The sequence below is a fragment of the Eublepharis macularius genome, chromosome 2, assembly GCF_028583425.1.
Source record: "Eublepharis macularius isolate TG4126 chromosome 2, MPM_Emac_v1.0, whole genome shotgun sequence".
In the NCBI taxonomy this organism is placed as follows: domain Eukaryota; kingdom Metazoa; phylum Chordata; class Lepidosauria; order Squamata; family Eublepharidae; genus Eublepharis; species Eublepharis macularius.
Window position 1 is genome coordinate 213,203,300 of NC_072791.1, and position 16,094 is coordinate 213,219,393.

General features: G+C 42.9%; 1 protein-coding gene across 1 annotated transcript in view; it reads right to left on the bottom strand.

Annotated features, from left to right (window-relative positions):
• Window positions 1-16,094, bottom strand: part of LOC129323604 (adenylate cyclase type 10-like) — a 125,923-nt gene that overhangs the window by 22,778 nt on the left and 87,051 nt on the right. Inside the window, exons 21-24 of the mRNA XM_054970130.1 lie at window positions 9,146-9,187; window positions 7,252-7,533; window positions 4,936-5,043; window positions 1,234-1,409 (exon numbers count right to left, since the gene is read on the bottom strand). Coding sequence (XP_054826105.1) covers window positions 1,234-1,409; window positions 4,936-5,043; window positions 7,252-7,533; window positions 9,146-9,187 — 608 coding nt within the window. The remainder of the gene's footprint in view (window positions 1-1,233; window positions 1,410-4,935; window positions 5,044-7,251; window positions 7,534-9,145; window positions 9,188-16,094) is intronic.

Consider the following 16,094-nt stretch of genomic DNA (forward strand, 5'->3'; position numbering starts at 1 on the left):
CTCCCACCCCTTTGATGAGACCAGTTTGGAGGCATTAGCTTCCAAATGGCCTCAAGCTGTTTCAGGTTCCTGAGGACAATGGGAGACAATGGGAAAGAGGGAGGTGCAGGGAACGCCATCTGGAATTCCACTGAACAGATCCCCAGCACCCTGTCAGAGCCTTTAAGAAAATGTTAATATATGCTTTGCAATCCCAAAAGCGAGACTACAAAGACTATGAAGAAGAAAAGAAGACCCAAGTGGGCTATGCTCAGAGTTACCCAGTAATTTATATATCTAAAACACTTCTCTGATCGTCTAAGAAGAGTGGGAGCCATTGCGCACCCTCTATGTTAAAGACGAGATAGAAAGCAATGACTACAATCCAACGCACATCCACTGGGTTAAGAATGCCTGGTTCTGTATTGGGTTGTGACCAGGGCCGGTGCCAGAGGTTTTAGCGCCCGCGGCGGCTTGTGCGCATGTGCCACGAGCAGTGTGATGACATCATCGCAGACGTCATCACGTGCCGCAGGGGGGCTGGGCGGCTCGCGGACCACCGAGCGCAGAAGCTGCGGGCTGCTGCTGGAACGGCGCGCGGAGGCTGCTCCGTGCGCCACCCCAGCAGCAGCTCACGGCTTCTGTGCCCGGCTGGGGCGGAGTAGCGTGCAGCGGAGCTGGCATGGCTGGCTACAGCTGCTGCTGCAGCCATCCAGCCAGCTCCGTGCCACCACCGCGTGCCCCAGCTGGGCGCAGAAGCCGCAAGCCGCTGCTCAAGCGGCGCACAGAGGCTGCACCCAGCTGGGGTGTGTGGCGGTGGCGGTGGCAGCAAGGGGCTGGTTGGCTGTCTGCAACAGTAGCTGCAGGCAGCCCAGTCATGCCAGCTTCGCTGCGTGCGCCTCCACCCCCAACACCCCCTCCAGTGCCCCTCCAGTGCCCGTGCGCCCTAGGCCTCCCTGGCCTACCTGGCCTCCATGGGTGCGCCGGCCCTGGTTGTGACCGACAGAGTTAGTAACACTAAAGCACACATGGGTAAAGCATTAGGATCAAAATATTTAACTCAAAAAAGTACGGCTGCAACAAGGGATGGGCTGTTGAGGGCAGTGATGCAGTCCCATAAATGAAAGGTTTTCCAGTAGAGTCTAGGCAGCTGTACATAAGATCATAAGGAGAGCTCTGCATGGTTAAGACCAGTGGTCCAGGTAGCCTAGGAGATCCTTTTGAACTCAAGTGACTTTAATCCTTTCATCCTACCCTCTGGGTGCTTGCCAAGACGCCCGCTTCTTCTGATGCGACCTGTGTTTGGAATTTTCCACCATGGACATGAAAAAGGCTCCAACGATGGTCAAGGGGAAGCTTCTCTTTGAAAACTCCAAAGCTTTCCTCGCCAGTTTTTTTGCCAAATTATACTGACCCATATTGTAACTGACCTACAGAGACACGTGTGGGAGGAAAGCAATGGAAATCACGGTTAAGGTGATCAGGTTCCCCTGCTCAAAATATCATCAAGGTAGCAAGCTGAGCTTCCAGAACCAGAGATGAACATTTCTGGTTCATAAAGAGACAGGGGAGTAGTTCTGCTTGTGAAAGCTTTGGGAGGCAAGCAAATAAATCAGGGGCAGGAAGTCACCAGTGCCCAAGAGCAGAGCTTTTTTCTTTTAAACAAAGGTGCCCATACTTGTGATGTTTGCTGCCTTGGAGTCCCAAGTAGACATGGCCACGAACAGAAAAAAAACCAAACATGGTGTTCATTGTTCGTTGCCATCCACGAACAATGAACATTGACGAACATGACCTGTTCATGAACATGTTCATTGTTCGTGGGGGCCAGCAGGCTCTCCTCCAGCCATCAAGATCCCTACCACACCACTCCCAGAAACCCTACCTGAGCAGGCAGCAGGAAAGGTACCAGTAATAAATAATAGCTTGGCCCAGAGCCTGCAGCAGCCCTGGAACTTGAGGAGGTAGATCCCTATCCCACCACACACAAAGAAAATTCAAGCTCCAATGTACTCTCCCTGTCTCTCTCTCAAAATGCCAACAGCTACTGTCTCTCCCTCACTGTTTGCAAAACCAGAGCTGGGAGCCCCCCTCCCCCCTGCTCTTTGCTTCCTTGTAACAAATTTGGAGCTCCACACTTGAAAGGAAGACCTGCCTATCAAGCTAAATTGGACTTAGATTGGGGTTTCCAGGGCAACAGCAGGAGTTCAGACAGAGTTCAGGCAGTCCCTGCCTCCAGTTGCCAAGGGAATTGATTGCAGGTGCCAGACTGTCTGGCTTGACGAACAGCAACGAATGAGGCTTGCAACGACCATCTGTTTGTTTAGAGTGGGGCCTCACCAACAGCTTGTTTGCAAACAGCTGATTGGGCTGTTCATGGCTTTTTTAAGTTCATATTGCTGTTCGTGCCCATCTCTAGTCCCAAGCCTACTGGCTGAAAGAAATGCTGGCACTGAGGAAAGAGGTGCCAGTACAGTACACCAGGGTGTACTGCCAGAAAAAAGGCTCACCCAAGAGCACGCCACCCTCTACGGAGATCAGAAGAAGAGACCCCATTCCAGTGATGGTGCCTGCTTTTGCATTCAAAGGCAGAAGAATGGATCCACCCTTCCCATCCATGTGGAATGCTTCTGGGGTTCTCCATGTGTCAGGTCCCATGTGAAGAAAGGAGATGAGCCTCCTGGTTATTTTTCTGTGCAATAGGATAGTGTGTGTGTGTATACATGTTTGTGTACATGCAACCAGGAATGGAATTCTAACTCGAGGCAGTCCGCCTGCTGTATTCTGAACACCAGGCATGGAAATTAGGAGGCTGTATAGTTTCTTTAAACCGATGCAGAGTTGGCTAAAGGTTTCCTTCTCTGCACAGAGTTACAGCAACAACTAATCTAAGAACTTCTAGAACTTACTTTCTGAATTTCTAGTCCACAGTAAATTCAGGAGTAGATTAGCTTGTAGTTAATCCAGGAGAGTCTAAAATACTGGCCTGGATCAAGGAATGCAAAAATAGGGACCACCCCGGTGCAAGCACAAGCAAAATTACAGACAAAACCAGGGCTGTGAAGTGAAAACTCAATGAATACACATGAAGAACGCTCAAATTATCAAAAATATAGTTATAATGTGTATATACAAAATAATCCAAATACTGAAGTAATCAAGATGTGAGTATTACAACAACCATCCCAGTAAATACATCACAAAAGTGCTCACTGGCACAAAACAGTAAAATTGGAAAATATCCAATAACAGTCGCTGTGACTAATTGGCGGCTTCACTGAGAGAGTATGCGAAACTGTTCCACAGGGATTTAACTACATGTGCCTGCTGAAGAAGTGATCCATTCACGAAACGGGATACTACTACGTATGCTGGCAAATCCCATCCCGTCTGTGGCTGATGAGGTGGCTGAATTTGCTGACTTGGTGTTGGACCCCTTCAGCTCTTCACAGCCTCCTTTCTTCAATTGCAGCTTGATGTTATTGGACATTTTCGCCCTTTAAATGTTTTTGCTGTGGACGGTATCCCTTGTAAACCGTTCCATGGCTGCCTAATTGAATGGTAGTGCCAGTGTGCACCCTTGTATATTTGTAATTGAGTGTTGCTGCCTTTAGGTTGTATAATTCTTAGGAGGTGCCTGCGTGCACCCCGCCCCCTTTACTGTTTTGTGCCAGTGAGCACTTTTGTGATGTGGGATGGTTGTTGTAATACTCACATCTTGTTACTGGGATGGTTGTTGTAATACTCACATCTTGTTACTGGGATGGTTGTTGTAATACTCACATCTTGTTACTGGGATGGTTGTTGTAATACTCACATCTTGTTACTGGGATGGTTGTTGTAATACTCACATCTTGATTACTTCAGTATTTGGATTATTTTGTATATACACATTATAACTATATTTTTGATAATTTGAGTGTTCTTAATGTGTATTCATTGAGTTTTCACTTCACAGCCCTGGTTTTGTCTGTAATTTTGCTGGATCAAGGAATAGCAGTACTATAAACACCACTGCCCCTGCAGATGATGTTTGTTTTATTTTATGTTAAAATACGCTTACCCTATTTTTCTCCTGCTGTGGAATATGAGGCCTCCTTAGGGAAACTCAGTCTCCCACTTCAGAGGGAGTCTTCCACTCTCTGCCTACCACTGCTCACCTGGATGGTGTGAGAAAAATGTCTAGGGACAATTGGGGAGGGGAAGTACTTCTCAAGTCCATGATGTCACTTCCGATGCAATGCAGAAGTGAGGTCATTGAGTCTGGCTGTTGCTCTAGCATTCATCCAAAGCTTTATAAACTCGAGTTAGAGTGATGGTTGTTGGGGGTTTTCCGGGCTGTATTGCCGTGGTCTTGGCATTGTAGTTCCTGACGTTTCGCCAGCAGCTGTGGCTGGCATCTTCAGAGGTGTAGCACCAAAAGACAGAGATCTCTCAGTGTCACAGTGTGGAAAAGATGTAGGTCATTTGTATCTACTCAGGAGGGGTGGGGTTGAGCTGAGTCATTCTGTAAGAGTTTCCCAGGGTGTGGAATGCTAATGGCGGGAGGCTTCACTGTAACCTGAGGAGGTTCTTTTGCATATGGATTGGTGCTTGATGTGCTAATCTTCTCTGCAGGGCTATTGTCGGGTGTGGAGTGTTTTGTTGACAATACATCGAGTTAGAGTGCTGCTGGCAATGTGATGATCTCTTCTGGGTTGTGCTGGAAGTGACATCACCCCATTGCTGACCTGGTAGGTCAGGGTTTTGTCCAAACCAAACTCAAGTTTATGCAACTTGTGAGGAGGCCCTTGTATGAGACTTGCTTCTGCCAGCAGGGAGGCAATGTGGCCCATACTTCTGGGGTTCTTTTTAATTTCCCCCAGTATGATGGGCTGATGAGAGAAGGAAATAGCAGCTAGAGGTATCAAGATGGCCCTGCCTGTATAATATTAAACCAAAATTACATCCTCTTACCTCGCCCTTGAGACTGTACAAAACGGACTTCTCGAAGTGGCTAATGATTTTCTGCTTGGGGTCCAAGGATTTTAACAGGCTCTCTGCTGTATTCAGGTACATAAAGGCCTCAAACGAGAATACCACACAAAAGAGAATTTACTTTTTATAAGGTTCTTTGCACCACCCCGCACTTGTCAGCTCATGAATTCAAACTATTATGGTTGATGATGGAGCTCAAAGGTCATATGGGGATGGAGCCAGGGTGCGTGTGTGTATTGAAGTACAGTTCAGTGAGTTGGGGAACAAGGGTAGAGGCCACAGGTTCAGTGTTGTTACATAAAACACCTGGCAACTTGCCTAGCTCCATCTTTTATAAACTGAAAAACTCCCCCTTCCCACCGACCTGTTTGCTGAAATGTGTTTATAGCTGTGAATGTTCAGTTTCCTGCCCTAGTCCAAGCAGAGAAATATGCATTTCTAGTATTATCAAGATGCCCTTCCCTCTTTCTATGCATGAAATTCAAAGACCAAATTGGCATAATTTAAAGAGAATGGCTAGTTTTTAACTCTCTGCTTCTTCTGCCCAAAGGCCGTTGTTGCTAGGGTTGCCAGGTGTCCGGTTTTACCCGGAAAGGCCATTTTTCACCAGACTGTCTGGGGGAAACAAAGTTAAAATACCAGACACCAGTGTGAGTGCTGGGGGTGTGCCTGGGCAGACAAGTGGACTGGACTGCTATGTGCCCAGGGAGCTGCTGGCCCACTTGCCTTCCCGGACTCCTGCATAGCACATGCTCTGAGAACAGCCAGCCAGCTTGTCTATATGCTCCAGCAATGATGTCACGTAGCGAAGAGGGGCGGGGGGAAGGTTAAGTACCAGGACCGCCATTCAGTTTGGAGGGGAAAGTCACATGGCAACTTTACTTGTTGCCCATTCTGATTGGAATAGGCTTTCTTCCTTTTAGGGCAGGACATGTTTTATTTTTGTGCAGCATCTAGCATTATTAAGACCTTTAAGTGTCATTTCACTGGAAAATCTGAGTAAGGGCTGGTTCTATATTGAGTAGCGTTTCCAGTTTCAGCACCAGGTTTCAGGTGATGTTGGCTAAGCAGGGGCTCAGAGTCCTGCTTCTCACTTCTGTGCAATTGTCTCCATCTTGCAGGTGACTTAAACAAAAGATCTGACTGAAATCTGAAAAACGCTTTTGCCATTTTTGTAGACTTGTTAAAGTTTTATTAAAAATAAAAAATTCAATGACATGTACATTCTGATTTCCCAAAACAAAGTGCTTTTTAAAAACTTTTAAATCACAACACTATGCCTGGGATCTTTTGAACTCTGCTTACCCTTTGGATTAAACTCAGATAAAATTGGGGTTCTTTAGTTCTTGATAAGGCATTCTAGAGGCCAGAACAAGGCAGTGGCTGTTTAACTGACAGTTATTGGCTTGGGCTACATTTGAGCAGGGGTTTAGGCCAGAAATAATTCTGGGTGCCCCCTCACAGCTGTGTCTGCAGGCCTAATGCAAAACCTGTTAATTCATCTAAGGCATATAGCTTACAAAATGGCCCATGCTTCTTGCTTGTCTGGCTGTTCCTGATGGCAAAACAGTGTTCGGGCCATTCTGCAACCCTTTAGTTTGCAGCCCTACCCCCTTTGCTTATTCAAGGAAGTTCCCACATGGCACTAAAACAAAGCTTTCGTACCATCTACTCTAACCATAAGCCAGTGCCTTAAGATTTTTCACAGAAGTTATACATAATAGACTAATAGCTGAATGGGGGGGGGTGGAGGGATTTTTTTGACTTCTTAGGCCAAAACTAACATTAATTAAGGTAACTTAGTATAAAGATAAAAGCATAAAACCCAGGGAATGATTAGCAAAATAGTTGATATTAAATTTTATATAAGTAACCAAGGAGAGGGCAGGAGATTTATTACACAATTAAGTTCTGTTACTAAAATACTTTTTACTATATTCTTTATCAGTTTAACGGAATTTTAAATGTAGTGCTTGTTTAAGTTATAAATTAACTTTAAACATACTATTTGTATAAGTTAATACACTTGCCGTTCAAGTGTCATTTGTCACTTGTAGCTTGGCCTCCCGAATCTCAAATTAATTTCAACTACCGCTTGTATAAGCTATATTATGCACTTTCTATTGTCATATCTTATCTTTTTTTTCTTAAACAATATATATACTATCTTTTTCACAGAAGTGAAGATACATCTAAAAATGTTTTTAAAGATACATGGATCCACGTCGTCCTCTGCCAAGGGGGAAAGAGATTAAAGGGGGTCCCGTGCCCGATGAGGAATGATGTCCCACTCACCATGTAGTTGTTGGAGAGGTGTACATAGGCAGCTGCCGACTCCAATAAATAATAAAAGGCACGGCTGTTCTGTCCAAGAGCCATGCAGTGGTGGGACAAGGGCACAATGACAGAGTCGACCGTCTCTTCACAACTACAGGAGCCCTTGGTTTTGACCTTTTTCACGCCATACTCCAGAAGCCAGATGATTTCATCCAGCCGGCTTAGAAATGCCTTCTCTGTATCTTCCATTCTGTCAGAAAGGAGAAGGAGAAAAGATGGGCCAGTGCCTCCAGGCTCTGTCTCTTACTCCAACGTAAACAACAAGAACTTTGTCATCTGAGAAAACACCAGGGCTTACAGAACAGTTCCAGGAGCCTTCATTACTTTATGGGGAAAATGGGTAGTTAGCATGTAGGAATTAACTAAGACGACTCAGGACCAAATTCTTTTTCTACGAGGATAGCTGGGTGACAAACTGTGACCCCTCAAGACCAAATGAGATGTGGCAGGAGCACCCTCTTTGTTTACAACTTAAAGGTGAACACATAAAGTTGCCTTATACTCCGTCCATCAATTGCTCCATCAAAATCAGTTCTGCCTACTCAGACTGGCAGTGGCTCTCCAGGGTCTTGGGCAGAGGTCTTTCACATCACCTCTTGCCTGGTCTTTTTGAATTGGGAATGCCGGGGATTGAACCTAGGACCTTCTACCTGCCAAGCAGAGGCTCTGCCACTGAGCTGTGGCCTTCCATTCTTAATTCTTCATTTTTTTGTCCCATTAACATCTCGAGCAGGAGTAGGTGCGAGGTCTCGTGTGAACCCAAAAGAGGCATGCGGACAGGGCTTCCCCAGAACCACCACAGCCTCCCAGGCAAAGAGCTAGAAAATTCAGTTCTGGAGGACATTCTCGTCAGAATGACTACGTGTGTCTACCACCTGTACTTTATGTAACAGGTATGTTATTCCTTAAGACTCTTTTAAAAGCTTTGCACCCCACAACTCAGCTTAAATAAATAAATAAATAAATAAATAATCTTGTGCCCCCGTGACCTAGCTGTAGCAATCCAGGTAACAATCATCACCAGATTATTATTTTTTTAAAAATTTTTTTATTGGTGAGTATACTTGTCAAATTTAATACATACATTCCCTCAATATCTAATTAACCCTATCCCCCACCCTTTTCCTCCCCCCTCCCTATCGACTTCCAACAGCTTTCCAACCCTTAACCCCTCTTATTACTTAATAAAGTCCCTCACTCTAAGCACATTCTAATTTGTTTCCCCCAGATATTCTATCATATATATCAAATATCCTATCAATATAGTATACTTCTATCAATTATACTATCAAATATTCTGTCAATATAATATACATCTATCGGTTATACTATCAATATAGTATACATCCTATACCCCTCAATATAGCAGACCAGTATAATATAATATAATATAATATAATATAATATAATATAATATAATATAATATAATATAATATAATATAATATAATATAATATAATATAATATAATATAATATAATATAATATAATATATAACAAAAATCTTAATTTAAACATATTCTATTTCATTTAAACATATATTCTATCAAATATACTACTGTCAATATAATATGTATTAAAACCCCTATTTTGTGCCCTGCCACCAATGTGGCACAGCACACAACTCCATGTTACACAGTCATTATATAATATACAATCTGATCCACTAACATAATATATAGTATATATAGTATACCCCATTAGTATATTTATTTAACTATACCCTTGTTCATAAACTCTGAAAAACAATTCCCCTAACCCTTATATTAGCTTAGATTATAGTTACATTTCCCCTATATGGTAAGATCCCCTCTCTCTCTCTTATCCTTATTTTTCTTTAAAAATTCTCAAACTGCCACAGTTCTCCTTTTACATCCCATTTTTTCCCAAAAATTGTTTCAGTTTCCCCCATTCAGTAATATATTGCCCTAGGTCAAGATCTCTAAGTTTCCTTGTCATTTTGTCCATTTCTGCCATGTACAGCAATTTATAAATCCAATCTTCTACAGTTGGTATTTCTTGTGTCTTCCATTTCTGCGCATACAAAAGTCTTGCCGCAGCAGTCATGTAAAATAACAATGTTCTATACTGCACTGGAACAGTCTCCATTCCAAGGTTCAGTAACAACAGTTCTGGGTTCTTATTAATTTGGATTTGCAAAATCTCATTAATTGCTTCAATTATTTCTCCCCAGTATTGCTTGGCTACTTCACAGGTCCACCACATGTGATATAGTGAACCTTCATGCTTTCTGCATTTCCAGCATTTGTCCGACATATTAGTATTTCCAAGCGCAATTTTCTTTGGTGTTAGATACCATCTGTAGATCATTTTGTACACATTCTCTTTGACGTTCGTACACGTTGAAATCTTCAATGTATTTTTCCATAGATGCTCCCACGCCTCCATCATTATCTCTTTATGAAAATTTATTGCCCACTTCACCATCTGGACTTTTACTGTTTCGTCCTCTGTATACCATTTCAGAAGTAATTTATAAATTTTAGATATTTCTTTCTTGCCTTCTTGTAGTAACACTTCCTCCAACTCTGATTTTTCCAATCTTATACCTCCTCTCAGGCAGTCCGCATTATAAAGATCTCTGATCTGTCTGTACTGAAACCATCCATAACAAGGAGACAATTCTTCTTCTGTCTCTATTCTCAGCTTTGAATATTGTATTTGTGTAATCTCCTTGTACGTTAAACATTGCTGTTCATTATCAACAGTTCTCGGATCTATTACTTCATACGGAACCACCCATGAAGGAATCCCATCCTCCATATACGCTTTGTATTTCTTCCAGACCGTGAAGAGGCTTCTTCGAATGTAATGGTGCAAAAACATAGAATCCGCTTTTACTTTGTCATACCACATGTATGCATGCCATCCAAATAATGTTTATGTCCTTCCAAGGCCAGAAGCTTACGTTTTTTTAACATTATCAAATCTTTCAACCATACCAGACATATTGCTTCATGGTATAGCCTTATGTTGGGCAGTTGCAGACCACCTCTTTCCTTCGCATCTTGTAGTACCTGCATTTTCACTCGAGGTTTCTTGCCTGCCCACACAAAGTCTGAAATTTTCCTTTGCCATTTATCAAATTGTTTGGAGTCTCGGATGATTGGAATAGTTTGCAACAAGAACATTACTCGTGGTAAAACATTCATTTTTACTGCTGCTATTCTTCCCAACCAGGATAGGTTCAGTTTGTTCCATTTTATTAAGTCTCTCTCTATTTGTATCCATAGTTTCTCATAATTATTTTTAAACAGATCTATATTTTTCGCAGTCAGTTCAATGCCCAAATATTTTACTTTATTAGTTACCTCACAGTTTGTTATCTCCATTAGCTCTTGCTGCTTCTGCTTAGTCATGTTCTTGCATAAAATCTTTGACTTCTTTTTATTCACATAAAATCCAGCCAGGTCTCCAAACTGTTTTATTTTCTCTATTACCTTTGGCATATTTTCAGTTGGGTCCTCTACTATTAACATTATATCATCTGCAAAGGCCCTGACCTTGTAGGAAAATTCTTTTATTTTCATGCCTCGAATTGTATCATCCTCTCTTATTTGAATCATCAGTATTTCCAAGATCAAGATAAATAACAATGGTGACAAAGGGCACCCCTGTCTTGTTCCTTTACTTATTTTCAATTTTTTAGTCAAGTCCTCATTCACTATGATTGCTGCACTTTGGTCTCTGTAGATTTCCTTAACCGCTTGCATGAACTTTTCTCCCATTTGGAGCTTTTCCATAGTGGCAAACATAAAGTCCCAGTTCAAATTGTCAAATGCTTCTTCCGCGTCCACGAAGAAAAAACCAACCTCTCTGTCACAGTGCTTGTCATAGTATTCAATAGCGTTTATCACTATCTTCAAATTATCTTTAATTTGTCTGTTAGGTAAAAATCCCGCCTGTTCCTCAGCAATGAACTCCGACATCCATCCTTTCAATCTCTCTGCCAACACCTTTGCAAATATTTTATAATCATTATTCAACAAGGAGATTGGTCTATAATTCTTAACATTCGTCAAATCTTGACCCTCCTTCGGAATCAGTGATATGTTGGCTTCATTCCATGAATCAGGAACTCTTTGGTCTTGCATTGCTCCGTTCATTGCCTCTTTCAGGAAGGGCACCAGTTCATTAACCATCACTTTGTAAAACTTTGCCGTTAGGCCATCTGGTCCTGGTGCCTTCCCTAATTTAGTTGATTGTATAGCGTCTCTTATTTCTTCTTCTGTCACTTCTTTATTTAATTTCTCTTTCCATTTTTCGGGGATTGTCGGAATTTTCATCTTCTCTAAATATTCCGCTATTGAACTCTTACTCAATTCTTTTTTTTGGTATAGTTTTGCATAAAATTTAAAGAAGGATCTACTAATGGCAGCTTGATCCATCAACACCTTATCATCTTCCAGGATTTTACTTATAATTTTCTTCTCCTTCTTTTTTTTCAATTGCCACGCCAAATACTTCCCGGGCTTGTTAGCACCTTCAAATGACCTCTGATTCATCTTCTTAAGATTCCATTCTAGTTCTTTGTTGTCCATTGCTGTCAATTGCTCCTGCAAAATTTTAATGTCCTGATATATTTTCTTTCCCCCCGGTCTTTTCTTAAGCTGTATCTCTTTGGCTTTTATTTTATCCAGAATTTCAGATCTCTTTTCCTCCTTTTTCCTTCTGCTCCTTGTGTTCAAGTCCATTAGTACGCCTCTTATCACTGCTTTATAAGTGTTCCATACCTTGTTAGTCGGCACTTCTTTATTCAAATTGTATTGTATAAAAAATTTGGTCTCTCTTTGTAGCAACGCAATGTTTTCTTCTATTTGTAACAAGTCTTCATTTATTCTCCATCCTTTCCTTTTGAGATTTTTCCCAAATCTCCACATAATTGGATTGTGATCTGAGCCTACCTTGGGCATTATCTCCACATCTCTTGTCCATAATGCCAAGTCTTTGGAGGCCCAGATCATGTCAATTCTTGATAGTGTCAAATGTCTCGCAGAGTAAAATGTGTATTGTCTATTTTTAGGGTATTGTCTCCTCCATACATCCTCTAAGTTTTCTTGTTCCTTAAGCTCAAAAAAAGTCTTTGGCAATAGTCCTCTTTTTTTGTGAGCTGCTTTAGACTGCTTATCGTCTTCCAAATTTGTAACTCCATTGAAGTCACCTGCCAAGATTATGTGATCATAGGACAAGTCATCTAATTGTTTCTCTAAATCCTTAAAAAAATTCTCTTTTGCACCATTTGGTGCATAAATCCCAATCAACAATATCTTCTTAGAATTCCATATAATTTCCACTGCTATATATCTGGCTTCTACATCGTTTAACACTAGTCTGGGCTGCAATTCATCTTTTATATATAGTACAACACCTCTCTTTTTCTTTTTAGAAGCAGCAACAAATTCTTTTCCCAGTTTAGCAAGTTTCAAATATTTTACGTCTTGCTTTCTAATATGTGTCTCCTGCAGACAGACTATGTTACATTTTTGTTTTAACAGCCAGTGGAAAGTAGCTCTACGTTTACAAGGTGAATTTAGTCCATTAACATTCCAAGATATGATTTTACATTCCATGATCACTTTCTTGTAGGTTTTGGTAAGTCCTTTTCATTTTCCCTAATGAAAGTCTCCATCTCCTGACCAGATCTGATGCTCTTTCTTGCTCCACCAAACTCAAATGTCAGTCCTTCTGGTATTTCCCATCTATATCTGATTTTCAGCTCCTTTAACATCTGAACCAGTTCTCTGTATTTTTTCCGCTCCAACAACACCAATCTGGGCAACACTTTCATGATTCTCACCTCTTTTCCGTTGACTTCTAATGGATCCTGAAATTGTTTGCTCACAATTAATTCTCTTGTGTTTCTGGTCGTGAATTGCACAATCATGTCCCTTGGTAATTTCCTCTGGGCTGCGAATCTGGAATTAATTCTGTACACCACGTCCAGAAGAGCTGCAATCTCTTCCTCCTCCTTCCCCAGGTAGCCTGCCAAAATCTCTGTAATCTGCTCTCTGGGTGTTTTTCCCTCCACTTCTGGGATCGCACGAAACCTTAGTTGCTTTTCCATCTGTTTACATTCCGCAACGGCCATTCTTCCTCTCATTCCCCTCATCTCGGTCATGTGCATGTCTGCCATCGTCTCTACCGTTTCCTCAACTGCATTAACTCTCTGCTGTGTAACTTGTAGGTCATTCTGTATTTTATCCATACCTTTCGTCAGTTCTGCCATTTCTGATTTAAGTGTCTCTTTAAAGTCTTTTAGTTCTTTCGCCATCTCTAACATCATATCTTTAAGCTCTTTATTCCCCTCTGAAACTTTTTTGTCCAAGTTGTCCATTGCGGTTTGCCACTCTTTCTTCGACATCATGGGGCTTGCTCTGCTCCGCTCCCACGAGTCTGCCCGTTTCCTTAACTCTGTGGCTCTGATTTATTACTTTCTGATGTTTTTAAAAAGTCCAAATCCAGTTTATTTTGGCTAAACGCTATTTCAAAGTGTTCAAAATGTCGGGCGTTTTTTCTCTATGGTTTTATGCTGAAGTATTCGCCCTTACCTTCTTCAAAGATGGCCTACTTCCGTTTTAATTGAAGTCTTCCCTTGCCCTATTCCAAAATGGCATCGCCCTTCTTCCGGCGTTCAAACATGAGCCCTTCTCACCAGTCTCTTTATGGTTTTGACGTACTTCCTGTTCCCCTACGTTACACAGCAGTTTTCGCGGTTTTTAAAACTTTCTCACAGTCCATTATCTCTTCCCGGCCGCAGGTATGTAAACAATAGTCCAATTTCCACGCTAACTTCTTTTACAAAATTGCTTTTTCAAAATTTTTCTTGCCAGAGTCTTCCCCCTTATGTTCCCAATCTGTAGCAGTTCTTAAATCCAATTTAACCACTTAATTCTTTTTAAAATCTGTCCCGTACTGAGAGATAGCGATCTTTACCTTCTTAGGCGTTTTTCTTGGGTTGTAATACTGCTTCTTTTATTCAGTTAAGTCCAAAGCCCCTTGCTGTTTCACTGAAGCTTGGGCATGAAGGTCTTATGCCAAAAATTTGACTCCAGAGCCACTGCAGAGATCTAGGCAACCTTTCTTCGGGTGGGACCTCAAGGGTGGGTGGGAGTTCGTTGCATGGAACCCCCTCCTCACCCGAGATCAACGCGCCCTCAGGTGCATGAGCGTACTCGCCTGTTCTCCGCCTGAGAACAGGTGGCTGTGGGCTATTTTCACCCCCCCAGCCTTTCAAACAGCGGCACGGACAGCTCAGCTCTTAGAGCTGCGTTAGACCTCCATGGATCCCAAACCGGAAGTCAATCATCACCAGATTAGATTACTGCAACTCGCTCTACACAGGGCTGCCCTTGAAACAGATTTGGACATTACAACTGGTCCAGAATGCAGCAGCATGGACCCTCACCAGAACTCCAGTCAGGACCTATTCTGTGTCAGCTGCACTGGCTTCCAGTCAAGTTCTAAGTCAAGTTCAAGGTGCTGGTTATGACATTTAAAGCCCTTAGCGGGCTGGGACCAACATACCTGTGGTACCGTCTCTCACCATATGTTCCCCACTTCATTCTGCTGACAAACACCTTCTAGTATTTCCTGGTCCCAGAGATGTTTACCTAGCCTTGACCAGAGCCAGGGACTTTTTGGTCTTGGTGAAACTCCTTCTCTGTCAAAACTAGGTCCCTGTGGGACTTGTTACAGTTTCACAGGGCCTGTAAGACAGAGATGTTCCACCAGGTCTGTGGTTGTGACACAGGCTTGGTGAACTGTCCACTCTCCTACCCCCGCTCTGATCTGTGGTATTAACATCATATATCATCTGCCTGCCCTACCCTATAACATCTCGTGTGATTGGGTGCACTGTGAACACTGATAGCCATCTTGAGTAGCCTGTTTTAACTTGATAATGTGACTGTTTTTACTTCTATATACTTTATTTTAAATTGCTTTACTGTTACTATAGTATTGTAACCAGCCCTGAGGCCACTTGTGGGGAGCGTGGGTACAAATTAAATTAAATTGAATTAAATTAAATTTGCTCCCCATTCATAACAGAATATTCAAGTATAGGGAAGATCTTGCCAAACCTAAAGGAGTCTTGTATCATTAGCGGTGTCTGAATGATCATCGACGTGTCTAAGTGGAAAAGAAAGAGAAGATAAAGTGTATTGTTCCAGAACACATTTGGTGGTTTCTTCATGAGAGAAGCCCAGGCCAGGATCAAGAGCGGAGCAGGAGGAAATACCTGCCCCCTGCCTTCACCCAGCTGGGATCAGAAGTGGAGCAGGTGGTAATGCCCATCCCCCCTTCACCCAGCTGTGATCAGGTGCGGAGCAGGTGGCAATGCCCACCCCCAGCCTTCACCAAGTTGGGATCAGGAGCAGACCATGTGGTAATGCCTGACCCCTTCACCCAACCAGGATCAGATGTGGAGCAGGTGGCAATACCCATTTCCCCTTCATGCAGCTGGAAGCAAGGATAGAGCAGGTGGTAATGTTTGCCCCCCACCTTCACCTGGCCAGGATAAGGAGTGGAGCAGGCAGCAATGCCCCCCAACCTTCACCCGGCTGGGATGCGGCATGGAGCAGGCGGCAGTGCCCACCCTCCCTTCACCCACCCAGGATCAGGAGCAGAGCAGGTAGCAATGCCCACCCACCCCCACTCGGCCAGGATCAGGCACGGAGCAGGAGGCAATCCCCATCCCCCTTCACACTGGCAAGATGAGGTGCAGAGCAGGAGGCAATACCCACCCCCCTTCACCCAGCCGGGATCAGGCACAGAGCAGGA